Here is a 17,968-nt window from a genome sequence, read left to right on the forward strand (position 1 = left end):
CATTTATTTGTTGGTTTTCTTTACCCAAGCATGGGTAGAGTTTACTTTACACAAGCAAGAAAGCTAACCTACGAGGGGGGTCTGGAAAGTTCTGATAACACCTAGAACAAAAATGATATTAAAGCAACTGATATAACCACAAGAAGAAAGAACACACTAGTAGCAGAGTTATGAAGGTAACTTATGTTCTTTCCTGGTTATATCAGTTGCTTTAATACATTTTTGTTCTAGGTGTTTATCAGAACTTTCCAGACCCCCCCCCCCAATATATAATAAGGAAGGCCAAAGTTGATTATGAGAAGCTAGTTGATGTGGCCAAAAGAAATTCTAAAGAGTTCTTTCACTGTATGATAAGTAAAGAAGTGCCGATGGTAGGAAGATAACAGAAGCAAATGAAATACTTAAGTTACTGAGTGCAAGTGTGTACCATCCAGGTAGATATTCCACAGTGTGATTAGAAAATACCTGGGTTTAATTCTCATCATGATGAGGGGAATCCTTATATGGGCTTTTTCAATTGAAGGTGAGTTAACTGATCTCATACAGAGGTAGCAGGGTGTTTCCTCCTGGAAACTCTGATTTTTCATCCTACATACAGAAAAATTGGCCTACAGAACACATGCTTTACAGACAAAAAAATACTGTTGTTGGTGATGAGCAGTAGATGCTGTTGATGGATAGTGTCGTAGTAGGAGAATTAAGTAGTAGTGGAGAGGGTGAGATGCATTTAGTGAAGTAGAGTGCCCTCCTGCAATGAGTCCTTGGACTCCCTGGAGGTGTCACATAGTAATAATAATAATATGACACTGCTTAGAAGTATAGCAGTAGATGAATTGGGTGTGCTTACAATGTTGCTGAAGCTTACTGTGAACACGTTGATGGGATCAGATCATGTATTATGAGAATGTGCAAGGGAATTCACACTTCCTCTGCCCAAGCTATTTAATTTGATTCTTAGTTCTGGGAAAGTGATAGGGGAGTGGAAAGAGAGCTAAACAGTTCCAATACATAAAGGAGGCTCCAAGATAGAAGTAGCAAATTACTGGCCAGGCCAGTAACTATGTGTGTGGTTAAGGTATTGGAGCATTCCTTAACATGAGTAATATACATGCACTACGTGACAGATGTCAGTTGTTTGAATGTTGTAAATCAATCTTTGTCTCTCCCTGATATCCTTGTAGCAAGAAAGAAATATATAGAGCTAATAAATTCTATATTTTGTACATGTGCTAACCATTATCCATTTTGTAATCATGTTTAAATGTGTTCCCTTAAAAAGTCTGGTTACAAGGATGAATTTGCTTGTCTCATCCAATGGTGGTATGTGCAGTATTAAGATACAGGTATAATCATGTAGGTTTTTATCCATGCAAATGTTTTCACCTGGCTTCTGAGGAGAGCCAAATAGTTCAAAACAGGCCAGTGAAAAATTTAACTAATAGAAGACAAATACAAGCTTTTGGACATAGTCCATATTTTAAGTAGGAATTCTAATGCTGGGGTTTATATTTTCATAAGTTTCCCATCACTTTCAAAATTTTATGGTTTCAATATATTTAGCTGAAAAAAAAATTACTCTTATATCCTTACTCTAAATAATATCAGAAATGATATCATGTACAGTCATACATAACTGTAATAACGTCTGCTTAGTTATCCTTACTAGGATCTATGTATTGAGGCTATCCTTACTAGTTTTTTTTTGTTCTTTGGAATTATAGCCAAAGCAACTGTTAGATCTGAAACAGGCTACCTCACTCTAAATGAGGTTACCCTTCCAGAGTCTAACAGTAAACATAAATTAAAGCATACTTATCATTTAGCACAATGTGACCAGGTTTTATAGGAAATAACATCTTGTAAATTAAATTTTGAACTGTTTGAATTGAAGTTAATGTATCTGTATATCAAATGTAACAAAGTCAACAAAAAGGGGCAATTGTAAGAGAAATTATTAGTGATATTCTACATGTAAAAGAATGTAAATTATTTGGCAAGATGGGCAAAGGTCGCCCTAATGCTACAAGAGGAGCGCAAGTGCCCGCAGGTGTCACATCTGAAAAAATATCATGATGCATGTATTCCCGGAATTAGAAAGCCCCATATTAGGATCGGTGAGGTCACCCAGTCTGGGACCAATCGGAGAAATCAAACTCGGAAAGGTGGCACTCTTGGGGAGCGAATAAAACCCTCAACATGGAGAGAAACCCCCGTTTTGTTTGTTCCTGTATTCTCACTGTGTGCTACAAGTGTTCATCGTGGGTCAGTTCTTATTTTTAAGAGCTGACCTTCGAGAAGTTCTGGCATGGCACCGCCACAGCAAGATCGAACATAGGCCGTCAATGAGAAGAAGCGTTGACGTAAATCCATAGCAAAGAAACAGCGCCCGATTCGGGAAGAGCACGTGAATCCCACATGGCAGTAGAATCAAGATACCAGATTCTTCACAAAGAAGGAAGGATGGAGAGAAACCAAAACAGGGTAGATAAGTACTTTCATATGTTCTAGCCCCTTTTAGAGAAATTGACTAACAGTATGGAAAAGAGTGTATTTCAAATATGTGATAAAAGAATTGAAATTTATATGAATAGCTCTATACCTTTGGACTGAACTTTAAGAACTATTAGTTTATTAGATATTTTGTCGTGATCCACTCGAGGGAAAATATTAATGTGCTAAATGCTTAGCTGGCCTAATGAGTTGTAAACTAAAATGTCAAATAAGTTGAGAAAATTGAATTGTAAAGATTTAGAAATCAATGTTTAAGAACGAGAGAGTGAGGAAAGTAAGAGTTTAACTTAGTATTGATAATTGTTTTGTTCCTGTATTATATTAAATAATGAATTCATTAAAATTGTTTGATACCTTTCATGCCTGTATTTCTGACTATGCTGACTGACCCTTCATAAAATTTCGAACCTGTGATCATATATGTGCGCTGGGATATCCCAATTAAGAGAGAAAAGGGGCACGACTGCAAATAAACTAGAAAACCTAAGGCTTCTGAATTATAGTAAATGATATTAGTAGCACCTGATACCCTATAACTATCCTCAGGCTGAGTTTAACTCTACCCTTAAGGCCCAGGCTGGCGCAGTAAATAAATTTGCCTGAGTGAATAAGGATAGCTTATAGGGAACAGGTATTTCTGTGGGCCCAAAAATTGAGAAGTTTGTTAGATAAGCGATAAGATCACATATTCAAGTAAGATAGATGACTTAGGGACACATGAAGTTAAAGATAGCAGATAGAAGCCAAGGTATATACAAGAAAGTAAATCATGCAAAGAATAATATAAAAGAAAAAAGGGTAGAAACGTAACAATGGCACAGACCCGACGACACAAAAAAATATAACACAACTAAAACTGAGGCCAGCATATGATGTCTGTTAACTGTATGGTCTCTTGGCTGGTTTGCATATTTTACAGGGTAAAAAAATACAAGTTTCTGGGAGGAAAATCCTGCCATCCCTATGAGACTATTTCACTCTGTTAGATCCTAAATGAAGAAATCTTGGAAAGAAATCATTCATTTAGGATCTAACATATAAAAATTGCAAACATAGAGAAATACCTGCACATCAGTTGTAATTAAAAGTGAAACTTCCTCACTTTATGTAAAAATTTGTATTCTTTATTTAAGCACCTTATATTTAAGCTATTGTGATTAATTTGAGATTTCATTTTTGTATGTCTTAAAAAAGAGGGATAATGTGAATTAAATTTAAGCCTTACTTAAGCTATGTAAAATCTATTGTGTGTCATCATAAAGCTGTTAAGTATTAATTCCTGGAAGGCCTAAAGCTTTACGCGTACAGCATAACGCTGGCGGATATAGCTTATTCGGAAAATCACGTAACCATGTATTCCATGAATCCGAGTATATCAGCGTCGTAGAAACGAAGGATAAGCCAAAGGGTGAAATTAGTAAGGATCGTGTGCAAAAGGGGGCTGAAAAAGAGGGCGCTCTATAGGAGTATAAAAAGGGGTTGGGCCTGGAACATAGGGCATCTTCTTGATCTCCTGTCGTATCGTTTTCCTGTTTGGTGGTTCGGAAGTTGGCGGGCAGTTTCGCGCGGGGGGAGTGAAGTCTGTAATGTCGGGCAGCGAGCTTTCATAAAGAAATGAAGCTGGATTCTATGCAAAGCTGGAGGTAAAAATTCCACTCCTAGCAGAATCAAGCTGTCGCTAAAAAGCCCCATCGAGTTGTTCCTGAAACGCAAAGATTTTGAGTCCGTTTCCAGCAGAAAGAATGAAGATAGCGTAACCCCTACGTTGGCGTATAGACAGCCAAAAAATAAATAAGAAATATCCAGACAAACACGTGGTGCCGAACGACGTGGAAAAAGTCGGTAAGGTGTAATTGCTCTAATTTTGTGTGAATGTTCATTAGAAGAAAGAAGATTGTTTATGATTGTGAAATTTAGAACTTTATTCTAAGGAACTCTGTGAACAGTCTCTAATCAGAAAGTTAACCTCGTTTGTGAGTAAGAAGAATTGTTTAGAAGAGATCTTTTTCTAATTTTGTATGTGATAGGATTAACTTGATGCGATAAGAAAAGTAGAATTTAGTATCTCAGTAACATTGAATGGTTGTTAGCTTTGTTCTCGAGTAATACTACTGAAGGGAATTTGCTTAACTTAATATCATTTACTTTATATCCCAATCTGTAATTACGGTGTTTAGCTTGCCTTGTAATATTTAATTAGTTTGAATGTGTTAATTTAAGTGTATGAGTTTGTATTGTGTGTTAGATATTCCAATAAACATGTCATTTACCTGAAACTGAGTCATGCCTGATTACGATTCCAACTTACCACTTATAAAAATAGAATCTATTTTGGCGGGAAGGATTTAGAGAGTGAATATAATAATAGATTTAGATCACGACTGCAATAATCTGAATCTATACGGCAGTTTAAATAAGATATTGTGTAAGAACGTTAAGCATCTAGTATTGTCTCCCTGAGTAAGGATCTTTTCTACTATAGGATACTGACTGGCGCAGCAAAATATAAATTTGCCAGTATCCGAAGAGGAAACAATCCTAGATATAAAAATAAGATTAAAGTAAGAGAAGAAAGAATAAATAATGAAAGGTAAATATATAACAATAGAGCAGTCGGTAGGATTTTGATTGAATAAGGTTTTAAGTAAGCAAAAGGATAGATTTAAGTAAAGCAACTAATTGAGTATAAAGATATAAAAAGTAGAAAAACATCGATATAACAATCCCTTATAAAGGTTTTTTGCATCCTAGACAGGATTCAGACTCAGATTTTTCCAATGAAAGACATTGTCAATACTGAGTCAGTTAATTGGGCCCAATTTTGAAGACATTCATGTAACAAATATAATATACTGTACTGACAAACTGCCATCATTTATTACCAAATTCATTAATGCTTTATGAAGTACCTAGGTTCTCGTAGATAGGCTTATACGTTGGTTATGCCCTAAGTTATTTCTAAATAACTTAGGGAATTGAAACAACGTAGATACGAATATAATTTAAATAATACTTTAATAGATATTTCCGATATTTCGGCAATGTCTCATTGCCATTTTCTAAAGGAACTTACAGAAAGGCAGGAGCACACAGGCCCTAACAATACAGTAACTGGAAATGAAGATATGAAGCTATCTTTCTCCTATAAGTCCTGATGGTGCCCTCTGGTGGGCTAAGTAGGCATTCTTGGCCGTTGGGCTGAAGGTCTGCTGATGTATGCCTCCCAGATTTGGGGCAGTCGCATACAACCAAATTTGTTGAGGTTTGGCGAGTTTCTTAGGGCAGAGGCTGATTCCATAAATAATCTTTCAAATTTATATTTGCTCCGGTGTATTATTTTTGCTTTCTTCCACCGTATTCTGTGGCGAGTATCCAGAGCATGGTCTGCCAGACCAGAATGGCTATATTTGTAAAACCGGATGTAGTCCTTGTGTTCAGAAATTCTGATATTCGCTGTCCTGCCTGTTTGGCCAAAGTACGACAGTTTACAGCTGCAAGGGACCTGGTATACACCAGGTAGGTCTAGGGGAAGTGGTTGGTCTTTGGTAGAGCGGATAAGGGATGCCAATTTTCTGTAAGGTCTGTAACAGGAGGTGAGGTCATGTTTTTTTAGAATTTTGGTAATTTTTTCCGAGGTGCCTCGGATGTAGGGAATGATGATGGATTTAGAGTAATCTTTTTTGTGGAGGGGGGGAGGAGGGGGGCTGTGGTTTGTAGGTTTTAATATTTTTTGGATTTTTTTTTGGGGGGGGGGGTAGCCATTGGCTGAGAAAGTGTTTAGGATGTGATTTAGTTCAGTGTTAAGGGCTATGTCGTTAGAACAGATTATTTTAGCCCTGTTGTATTGTGTTTTTACCACTCCATATTGTTGTGAGGGGGGGGGTGAGATTGTTGGTGGATGTATCTGCCTGTATGGGTGGGTTTTCTGTAAACTGAGAAAACCAAAGTTCCATCAGGCTGGCGGGTGACTAGTGTGTCTAGGAAGGGGAGGCAGTTGTTTTCCTCTTTTTCCAGGGTGAACTTGATTCTGGCATGTTGGTTGTTTAAGTGTGTGAGGAAGGAGAGGAGTGTTTCAGAGCCATGTGGCCAAATAGCGAACAAAATCATCAACGTAGCGAAGCCATATGGTTGGTTTTTGTGGGGCAGAGGCTAAGGCTTTTTCCTCAAAGGTCTCCATAAAGAAATTGGCTAAGGGTGGGGAGAGTGGTGAGCCCATGGCTGTCCCCTCTATTTGTTTGTAGAATTTTCCCTGCCAAACGAAATAGCCTGAGTTCATTGTGAACTGAAATAGGGCTGAGATATCGGGAGAAAATTTAGCTTAGATTAGCTCTAAAGTTTCCTTGAGTGGGACATTGGTGAATAAGGAGGAGACGTCGAAGCTGACCATTATGTCACTATGTTGGAGTGTAAGGTTTTCTATGCTGGCTTTGAAGTGGGCTGAGTTTTTTATGTGTGATGGTGTGTTGCCAGTATAGTGTGTGAGCTCTTTGGCCAAATATTTAGCTAATTTGTATGTGGGGGAATCAATGCCATCCACTATGGGACGTAATGGCACATTTTCTTTATGTATTTTTGGGAGTCCGTAAATACGGGGGGGTATAGAGTTAAACGGTTTTAATCTGTTGGTAACTTCTACAGGCCAAGAAGTAACTTTCTTAAGGAGGCTGTGAAGTTTTCTAATTTGTGAGTTGGTGGGATTGTAATTGATAGGGAGGTAAGTAGCCCGATCTAATAGGAGAGCATTCAGCTTACCTTTGTAGTCCTTTTGGTTAAGTACTACAGTTGCATTTCCTTTATCCGCTTTGGTGATAACTAATTCTTTATTATTTCTCAATTCCTGTAGGGCTTCAAATTCCTTGTTGGATATATTGGTTTTGGGTGGTTTTGCTATGGAAAGGACACAAGCTACATCCAGTCTTACACTGTTGGCGATTTGATGTGGAAGGTGGCGGATTCCTCTTTCAATCTGGATCATGATTTCCTCACTTGGTATTTTTTTGGGAGCAATGGCGAAATTGTGGCCACGTGAAAGCACGTTGAGAGCTTCAGGCTTCAGGGTGACTGAAGAAAGGTTGATTACGGTGTTGGTAGCAAGTTCTGGATTGACGGTGGAATTCTTTTTTATTAATTTGTCGAATTTCTTCATCTGTCGGCTTCGTATCTTTTCAAACTCTTTGTCTGCGGAGGTACACGAGACGTCATGTAAAATTGTCCACAGTTCTTGATTCAAAGTGCACGAAAGTTCCTCTTCGAGGGTACGAATAGCTTCGTTAATTTTTTAAAGTTCCTTTAGAAAATGGCAATGAGACATTGCTGAAATATCGGAAATATCTATTAAAGTATTATTTAATTTATATTCGTATCTACGTTGTTTCAATTCCCTAAGTTATTTAGAAAAGAAGTACCTAGGATATCAAATAAAGATGGAATTTCTACAGCCAAGGATCAAACTGAATAAAAAAAAAAAAAAAAGGAAATATAATTGATCCTGTTTTCAGTTACAAATCAAATGACTGCCCACAAATGAATGTGTGCAGACATTTATAACTGAAAGAAATAAGCTGCATGTTATATATGCATATCTACATATATTTTAATGCTTGTAACTGGAAAAAAATAGCCCAAACTTCATCAATGAAAAGTTGAAAACCTAAGGTACATTAATAGTGGTCAATGATTAGGTGAAAACCAGAAACCAAAGAAATATGCTTTCTTCAGGTCTGCAGTAGTTAACGTAGCATTACTGCACCAGGCAATGGAAATCATCTAGGCCAGCCCCACCATATTGCTAGATCTTCACCTTCAAGACTCACTTTTTGGTTCCTGGAAGGATACCATTTGTAGATGAAAGCAGAGTTATTGCTGACATGTTGATCCTACAAACTGCAGAAATATTGCATTTGTTTCTGGATGTTATTCAAAAGGATGGAAATTACGTGAAATATGGTATGCATAAATAAACTATTTAAACATCTGCACACTAATTTTCTACTCTTTCCAACACATTTCTGCCATGAAAAAAATAAATACAGTAAGTTACTTAAAAGGTTTTAGTGTAATTCCTGTTTTCATTCAGATTATACCAAGCACGTGAAAATAAAAGTTTGTGCACGTTCCATTTGTCTGTTTTATCATACAAAAAATTTCCCCAGCGTCAATCCAATAATAACCTTTCAACAGCTTAAATGTTTCAATCATATCTGCCAAACTCCATAGTGTTCCTGCCTTCAATCCATCCTCATAACCAACATTGTACAGTCTTGATATCAATTTTTGTTGTCCGTCTCTTTGCACTCTCTCCCCTAGGTTTATTTCACCTCCTTCCAATCTCAGTTACTAGATCTGAACACAAATCCAGATATGATTAAAGGTTTATAAAATGGGACCACCACCATTTTATTTCTCGTGGTAAATGTCCTCCTCAGTATTGCAGTAACTCTGAGTTGTCTTCACAAGCTTTGCAATATATCTTCTAAACTTCAAATTTCTATCTATAATCCCAAGATCTCTTGCTTCCTCCACTTCTTTCAGTATAACCCTACCAAGTGAGTCTGAAGCATTCCATCTGTGGATCATAAATTGTCAAACCTTACCTTTATTTGCATTAAACTGACATACCCATTCATTTGTGCACAAATGAATTGGTATGGATAAACTGAAGAGCCAAAACATCAGCACTATTACTAATAAACCTCTCATGCTTGCTCCATATCATTTGCAACAACTGAATATCTATTTCTTTGTAGTTCAGTGACAATATCACTGACATAAACATTGAATGGTCCCAATACTGAACCATGTGGAACTCCACTTGTAACTTCCTATTCCCTGGTACTGCTCCCACATATACAACTCTGATATCTATCAGAAATCCAGTTACCAATCCAATAACCTGATATCCAAATTCAAATGTTGCAACTTAATAGCAACTTGTCATGTGGCACCCTGTCCAATGCCTTTGCAAAAAAAAAAAATAAATAATAATAATGATTATAATAAAATAAAATAAAAATGACAGTGTATGCTTTACTATCATCCACTGCTTTTGTTACTTTTGTTATAAAAGGCAACTATATTATTAAAACAAATACAAACTGGCTTATAGTTTGCTACCTCCATTCTACCATCACTCTTATGCAATACTATCTTACCTTTTTTTACTCTCCAAGAACTTGCCCTATTGCAAGACCTTGGTTAAACAACAGGTTAATGACGTAGTCAGTTCACACAGAACATTCACTTAATATTGCATGGCAAAATTCCATATTTCCCAATTAAGCAGTTGCCTTACTGACATCTAGCATTCATAATACATCCTCTTCATTCATTTCTTATGCTATGCCTCTCTTTATTCCTCTAGGAATAAAGTCTTCCTTACCAGGATGGAACACTCTAATAAAGTGATTAATAAATAACTGTGTCATCTGGGTCCCATCTCCATCCAGCAAGGTGATATATCCACACAGTAATGCACCCGGCAAGGGACCCTGCCCCCCAAAAGAAAAAAAATCACTAGAAAAATTTCCAAAAATCTTTTTCTAATTAAAATTCATTTTTTCATTTATGTTGTGTTGTGTCTTCTATACTACTTATGAATTAGTGATCATTGCAGATGCTCAGTCATAGATAATATGCAACGCGTAGTGTGTATTCTCAAATTGTCTACTCAACTTGGGTCCCCCTCCAAGATTAAATCCTGAGTGCGCTATTGCACCCACAGTCATTTTCTCCTACTGGCTACATAACAAAAAAAAAAAAATAATAACTTGGGGATTATCCTTGGATTGCAGTGCTAATCTCCTCTTATATTCTAATTTTTCTTTCCTTGCTACACTAGTCACATTCCTAGCCTGAGCCTTATATTCTTCATGCAACTGTTCTCTACCTCTCTCTCTCTTCATATACCTTCCATAATCTCTTTTGCAAGTCCTGTTTAATTTCTCTAGTCATCCATTTGACTCCAAATTGCTTTATCTTCACTTGAGGTATACAATATGCCACTGCTGTCAAAAATTTCTTCTTAAGTATCTCCCATGCACTACTTACTTTTCTTCCTTCAAAAATCTTTGTACTACTCCAAACTGGTTTCTAAGTTGATTATAGTTATCTTATAATTGCACATAAATTTCTTCTGTCTTAATACTTCTACATGCCTATTTATTCTCCAAGTCAGAACTACATGGTCACTCTCACCAGATGGGAGAAAGTATAAAATCTCAGTCAGATCCTCGGATTAAGCCCAAAACTCTTGATTGTTATGTTCCCTCCACAACACGCTGCCTAAGACAGTTATTACTTAAAAAGTCCACTAATTCAATTTCCTTAGAACTGTATGCTGTGTCCTCTGCCCAGTTTATATTCCTATAGTTGAAGTCTCCCCATAATGATCACTCACTCTGTGCTTGTCAAACTGATCTGCCTAAACATTTCCTGCTCATCACCTATATTTCTGATCGTTAGCCTCATTGCACTTAATATCTTGTCCTATAAATTTTTATCTTGTACCACATACTCTCAAAGGCATTAGCATCATTTCCATCCCAATTCACTACCTCAGAGGACACAATTCATCTCTTACCATAAGTAACAATTCACTACGTTTACCTTTCGATTTCTATCCCTGTCAGAATATCTCTCACAGTTAACCAAGTTTCACTGAGAGACTGAGTCACTCAGTGCTACAAAGTCATTCCCTTTATTCATAATGTCTGGTATTTACATACAGAAAAACCAGTATTTGTTACTTCCTGCATGCTCCACTTAGCTCTGCAATATAGTATGCATCCTCTTATTTCTCTAGCTACTGTCCCCACATGAGGCCATTCCTGCTACATTCTACCCTTGAAATTCTGGTTTTCTTACCATAATATACTCACCTTCCCAGAAAATAAGTCTCTCCAAATGCCTGCATCCTTCTGTGTTCAAATGTAATCCTTGCATACAGCTCCCTTTGATCCTCAAATGTACATCCACTTATCTCATTCATTATTGATGCTTTTCTCCTCCACTTTGCATTATCATACTGAGGCAACACACTCTCTTCTCTCTGACAGATTTCTGTTGCACTATCCTAACATCAACCTCAAATCTCTTGCTATAAATTCATGCTGCCTCTGAAGTCATTCATGCCAAGCATCACTATCATCTCCTCTACATTTTCGCCTTGCTTCAGCACCATCATCACACTCTCTATCATTTCTCCTGGCAAGCAAATTTTCTCTTGCACTCTACTCTGCACACCCCAAATCATCAAATCTCCATGCATGGCACTCCGAACAGCTTGATTCATTCTTCTCTCACTGGTATCTCCGACTCTGCTACCTCTCTCTGCAGTCTATCATTTCTCTCCCCTTTTATTTCCTTCCTCCCTCTCATCTCTGTTCCTTACTCCCATAATCTCTCAACTTTCTCAGATTTCCTCTTTCCCTGTTTCTCCCATTCTATTTCCTTCTTTTCCTTGCTCTCTAGTCTCTTAATCTCTTCATTCAATCTCCTCTACTCAGTCTTCATGCCTTCCATCTCCTTTCTCAGCAGCTTTGTTTCTCTCTTTCTACACATACTGCTTCCACTCGACATTCACAGCCATCAGACAAAACATATCCCTCTGCCAAACTTCCCAGAATCAAATCCATAGACACCAATCACTTTCCACTGCCTACATTTCATGCATGCATTCTCATTCCTCACATGCCACATTTTTAACCTAGGGATACGTACATGGCACATGCATAGTGTAGTATGAATAATGTAATTTTTAAATGGTGGTGGGCTGGGTGAGAACATGTTAAATTTGGCAGTTGCCAGTAATTATTATTACGGGCGACTCTAGGGAGTCTTTAGACTCATCGAGGGAGGCCCTAAACATCATATCCACACAACTATACGACATTCTCACAGTATCTACCATACCTTGCCTTGAACTCATTCACTGTCATAGCACCCACAACAGGCTCTGGCAGCTTATTCCACTCATTTACCACTCTAAAAGTAAAGAACTCAGCTCTAACACCCTTGCTAACCACTCTTTCCCAGCTTCCATAGGTGTCCTCTAGTTATCCCACCACCAGTCCTGATCTCAAAAATATCCTCTGAATTAATCCTATAGAAACCCTTTAGCAATTTGTATGTCTCAATCATATCTCCCCTTTTCTGCTTATCAACTAATTTCTGCAACCCACAAATCTTCAACCTGTTCTCATAAGGTTCATTCCATAGACCTGCTATCATCTGGGTCACTCACCTCTGGATCCTCTCCACCTCCTCCCCATCAAGAAGAAACCCTGGCACCCAGATCTAGGCACAGTAGTCAAGATGGAGGTCTTATCAAGGTTTGGCACAGAGGTACAATAACTTGCTTGTCTCTGCTCGTCAAAGTATTTTTCAACAACCAAGTGAGTCGATGAGCTGATTTAGCCACTTTTGCAATGTGTCCCCTAAACTTCATCTCCCTATTCACCAATACTCCCAAGTCTCTGGACTCATCAATCTCCTGAAGTACAGTTCCACCAATGTGGTATACTGCTGCTTATCTTTTCACCCCAAAATGCATAATCTTACATTTTGTCACATTAAATTGACATCCATTCTCCTTAGCCCAGAACTCCAATCTATCCAAGTTGTCCTGCAAGATTTTGACATCTTCTGCATTTACTATTGCCCTCCCCAACTTTGCATCATCAGCGAACAAATGAACTGTTCCTCTTAGATCCTTCCCTATATTGTTAATGAACAAATTAAACAGCAGTGGTCCAAGAACAGAACCAACCCTGCAGCACACCACTAGTCACAGGCCATCTTTTGGACTCTACTCCTGAATAAACTACTCTCTGATATCTCTCCATCAACCACCCACCTATCAATCTCACCAACCCTATATCCATTCCCATATGTTGTAGTTTACGGATTAGAATTCCATGTGGTATCCTGTCAAATGCCTTAGCCAGGTCCAGCAGTATCGCTGTAAACCCATTACCCTTATCCAGTTCAGCCGTCACTGTGTTATAAAACTTGAGCAAGTTACTGAGGCATGATCTACCTTTCACAAAGCCATGCTGTCCCCCGTACAGTATCTCATTTTCATCAATCCATTCCTGTATTTTTCCCTTGACTACTTTCTTCAAGACCTTGACAACAACTCCTGATATGCTGATCGGTCGGTAATTTGCAACAGTAGTCTTGGATCCTCCTTTATGCAGTGGAACTATTTTCCCCTCTTTCCATGCCTTCGGGACTAAACCAGACCCGAGACTCAGATTAAACAACATGGTCAAGGGCACTGATAATTCTTTAGCTGCTTCACGTAAGACCCGTGCCGGTATACCATCCAATCCCACAGATGTATTCACATTAAGGTTCTGTAATAGACTATTCACCTCCACTTCATTCATCACAATTCCTGTATAAACTAATGGTTCCTTCATTTTTTCAATGTCACCACCTGGATGATATACTCTTGCAAAGTGCTCGCTCAGTAATTCCACTATATCGACTGATTCAGTGACCTCCTTACCATCGTCATTCCTTAAAATCATTTTGCCATGTACAGCTTGCACAGCATATTGAAAGAACTGTTTGGGATTCTCTTTAGCTTGCATGGCTAGTTTCCTTTCATAATCTGCTTTTGCTTTTTTTACCACACTCATTACCCTTCTGGCCTGCACTTTATACCGTTCGTGTGCCTGCAGGTCACCTTTTTCTTGAAATTCCCTCCACAGTTGTTTCTTTTTTTGCAGCTTAAGCTTAATGGTGTTATTCATCCATTTAACCCCTACTTGTTTTACTATTCGGACCCTAGGTATACAATCAGCCATAACCGCCTGTAAATGCTCCTTGACCACTTCCCATGCTTTATCGACAACCATTCCTTGCAGTTGTACATGCCATGGCACTGATCCAAGCAATCTTCTAAGCTTGTCATACTTGCCAGCATGGTAATTCCACATATATGCTGTCTTAATCGAAAATTCCACACCTTTAGCCACCTCCCAGGTCAAGACCTTATGATCACTCTCACCAATAGGTGGCAACATGGTCATATTCATTACAGTCAAATTCTCAGATGCTATTACCAGGTCAAGCACTCTCAGATAGTTACCCCTAGTATTTTGTCTTGCTGTCTCAGATAGTTACCCCTAGTATTTTCAATTACATGCTGTCTCAGATAGTTACCCCTAGTATTTTCAATTACATGCTGTCTCAGATAGTTACCCCTAGTATTTTCAATTACATGCTGTCTCAGATAGTTATCCCTAGTATTTTCAATTACATGCTGTCTCAGATAGTTATCCCTAGTATTTTCAATTACATGCTGTCTCAGATAGTTATCCCTAGTATTTTCAATTACATGCTGTCTCAGATAGTTATCCCTTAATAATTGAATAAAATCCATTTCCTTCCTCACATGTGTCCTTTCCTCTTTCCAATCAATGTTACCATAGTTGAAATCCCCCAATTTGTTTATGCATACTATTTCCACCATCTATTCCATCACCTGGTTTATAGCAACACCCAACTGTATATTTTGTTCTGCCAGTCTCAATCTCACACCAAATACCCTCAAATGAGCTATTTTCACTATCCTGCGATACAACTTCAATTCTCCTTGGCTGCAGTTCATCAGCTATTATCAATAATACTCCCTCCCCCATTTTATTCTCTCTATCCCTCCTAAACACACTATAACCTACACATTCTATCCCACTAACTATATCATCTTCTGTCAGCCATGTTTCACTAATGCCAATAACCTGTGGCCAGGAAGAGCCAATAAAGGCCAAAAATTCTTCCTTCTTGTTCCTAATACTCCTGGCATTGGTATACATGAAATGCAAAGGTCCCTTTGTCCCATCCCTATCTTGATGCGTTATTCTAACTATCCCATTCCGATTTCTTGTCCTTAGTACTGGCTCGGGTACATTATATACATTCTTACACTCAGCTGTCTCACTGATGTCCGCATATCCACTCCCCCCTCTCCTTGGTAGTTCTAATTTCCGTGGTTCTGCACATCCATTTTCACTTCATTCAGCAACACTTTTTCCAGTCTCCGCAAGCCAAATCCATTCAAATGCAGGCCATCCATCTTGTATAAATCCTTTTGCCCATCAAGCTCATTCCACACGTCCACGAATTCCACACCATACCGTCTGCATAAAGTCATTTGCGATTATGGCCCTCCTAAACTCCTCTCTGTCATACCACGGCAACAGACTCACCATCCTAAGTCTGTCGCTCTTTTCTTTCGCTATCTTTAACAATACTTTGAAGTCCTCTCTCATAAAAAATTTATCTCCTTTCAATTCATTCGTACCTGCTACAACTATCAATTCTTTCACCCTCTGTTTTTGCGCTCTAATACTCTCACTTACATCCTTAAACTTCACACCCGGTAAGTACGATTTAGTTAAACTTCCATCTATCACTCCTCTTAATAACGAGTCACCATACAAAACTCTTTAATTTCAGAAACTCTCCCACTCTTACACTTATTTTTCCTTTCCTTATTTTTCCTTGTTTATTTCTGTTAGCCGAGGCACTCTGGAAAGAGTTTTGCAGGTGCTCTAATTGCTGCCGCGCATTTTGTATCACTGCGCGCAACCTAGCGATTTAATGAATGCAAGCACAGTTAGATATAAACAGAGACAATAAATTTGTACTAAAAAATCGCCAATCATACAAAAAACAGCAAATTTCAGTAGCAGAAACTTAAAAACTGATGTTAGTAAAGATGTACACACAAAACAAGGACTCTTCTAATATCAGTACTTTTTTTTTTTTTACTGCCTCACATAAACTCCACTTTATTAACAAAAATGTAATTTCTTATTTCATGTACACTAACATACTAATCAAAAGAAGAGGGTGAGGGAGAAGTCTTCACAACTCAAATTAGGAGATTAATTAGAATGTTATGATATATATATATATATATATATATATATATATTTTTTTTTAAATCTGCAAGGTGACGTCTGCTGATGAGCACAAATTATGCAAGATGATGATTTTGGTTCCATGGGAGGGGGGGGGGGGGGCATGTAATTTGCTTAAATATATCATAAGTTGAAAGCAACATATCACTAGAGTATGGTAAAGAAATATTTATTGTTGATATCATCTTACCTTGGTCTAACAGTAAACTTGCTGTATTTTGTAAGAGGAAAACATTTCTGTTAAAAAAAAAAAAAAAAAAAATCAATACATCCACATATAGTTAATCTTTAGTATTATAAATAATCAGTTCTGTAAGTTTTAAGAAAATACCAAATTAAAATTTAAAGAGAGAAAAGTTTACTAGCACTATACAGCTATGTTAGTGTTGTATGGATAGCATGTGTCTAATTCCAGTTTAATTCAATTTGAGTTATTATGCTAATAGCATCTAGAAAGTGAAAGAATAAATATACTGAAATAAAATATAATACATGAGATTTAGGTATAACATATCTTAAAATCTCAAAAATGGTTAAATTTGAAAATTCACAGTGATTATTAACAGAACACTGAGGGCTGAACTTAATACTGAACAAGGAGAGGCTATGGTAATTTAACTGTTGTACTTTCTGGATTTGGCTAGTTCCACCTTTAATGGTTATGGTAGTGATAGTCACTTCTTTTGAATATTGCTCCATAATGGATATATCTAGTGTTTATTTTGTAAGACAATAGGTGCTGGTACTCTTTATTTGGTGTACTAGATAAATGTGTAAAAAATTACACATTTACCTAGTATCCTTAAGTCAAAATGTCCCAATGTAAAGATGCTATATGCCATACTGTTGCATACATTCCAAAAAAGCCCTGAATATATCTATTACTATTATTATCTGGGCATCACTATGGCATCAAAACATTCAGTGTAAGTTCTACATAACCATTATTCACACACTGTTTATCTTATCTCTTCTTAAAGCGATTCTCTGACAGTTTGCACTCACAACCACTTCCAGCAACCTATTCCATTAGTCCACTACTCTCCAAGCAAAAATTTAGTCTTCACATCTATTTATCACAGGTTTACTCCCTTTGTTCTCTTTGCTCCTGTCATGTATAATGAAAATTCTCTGCATCTTTCCTTTAAAATCCTTAGTAACTTATCCATGTCAGTTTTGTATCCATCTTCTCCAATTTATATATAAGAGATTTCCATGTGGTATCTAGCAGCAGACTGCAACTAAAATCAGCATGGGAGATTACTTGAGAATGGGCCAAGAATCGCTATTTTATGTTATAAATTGTTTTTAAATTCTTTCTGATGCTAATTCATTAAGAGCATCATTATTTATTTTGTCTTTTTAATATAACATTAGCATGGTTAACATGATATTTCTGTATTATTATTGTATGAGTACCTCCACGGAGTCCAAAGACTCATCGTGGGAGACCCAAACTATCCACACAATATCTATTGTGCTCCTCCTTGAGCCTATTAAGACAAAGCACTCACAATTGACTGATG

The 17,968-nt window shown here is 37.5% G+C and overlaps 1 protein-coding gene across 1 annotated transcript in view; it reads right to left on the bottom strand.

Moving 5' to 3' along the window:
- Positions 1 to 16,876: 16,876 nt before the first annotated feature.
- LOC150100719 (uncharacterized) overlaps positions 16,877 to 17,968 on the bottom strand; it is a 102,639-nt gene continuing 101,547 nt past the window's right edge. The window contains exon 5 of the mRNA XM_090401869.1: positions 16,877 to 16,891. Within this exon, the coding sequence (XP_090257995.1) occupies positions 16,877 to 16,891 (15 nt within the window). The remainder of the gene's footprint in view (positions 16,892 to 17,968) is intronic.

This window comes from Typopeltis vanoorti, chromosome 12 (genome assembly GCF_054136105.1).
Source record: "Typopeltis vanoorti isolate ZY-2024b chromosome 12, IOZ_Tvanoo_1.0, whole genome shotgun sequence".
In the NCBI taxonomy this organism is placed as follows: Eukaryota; Metazoa; Arthropoda; class Arachnida; order Uropygi; family Thelyphonidae; genus Typopeltis; species Typopeltis vanoorti.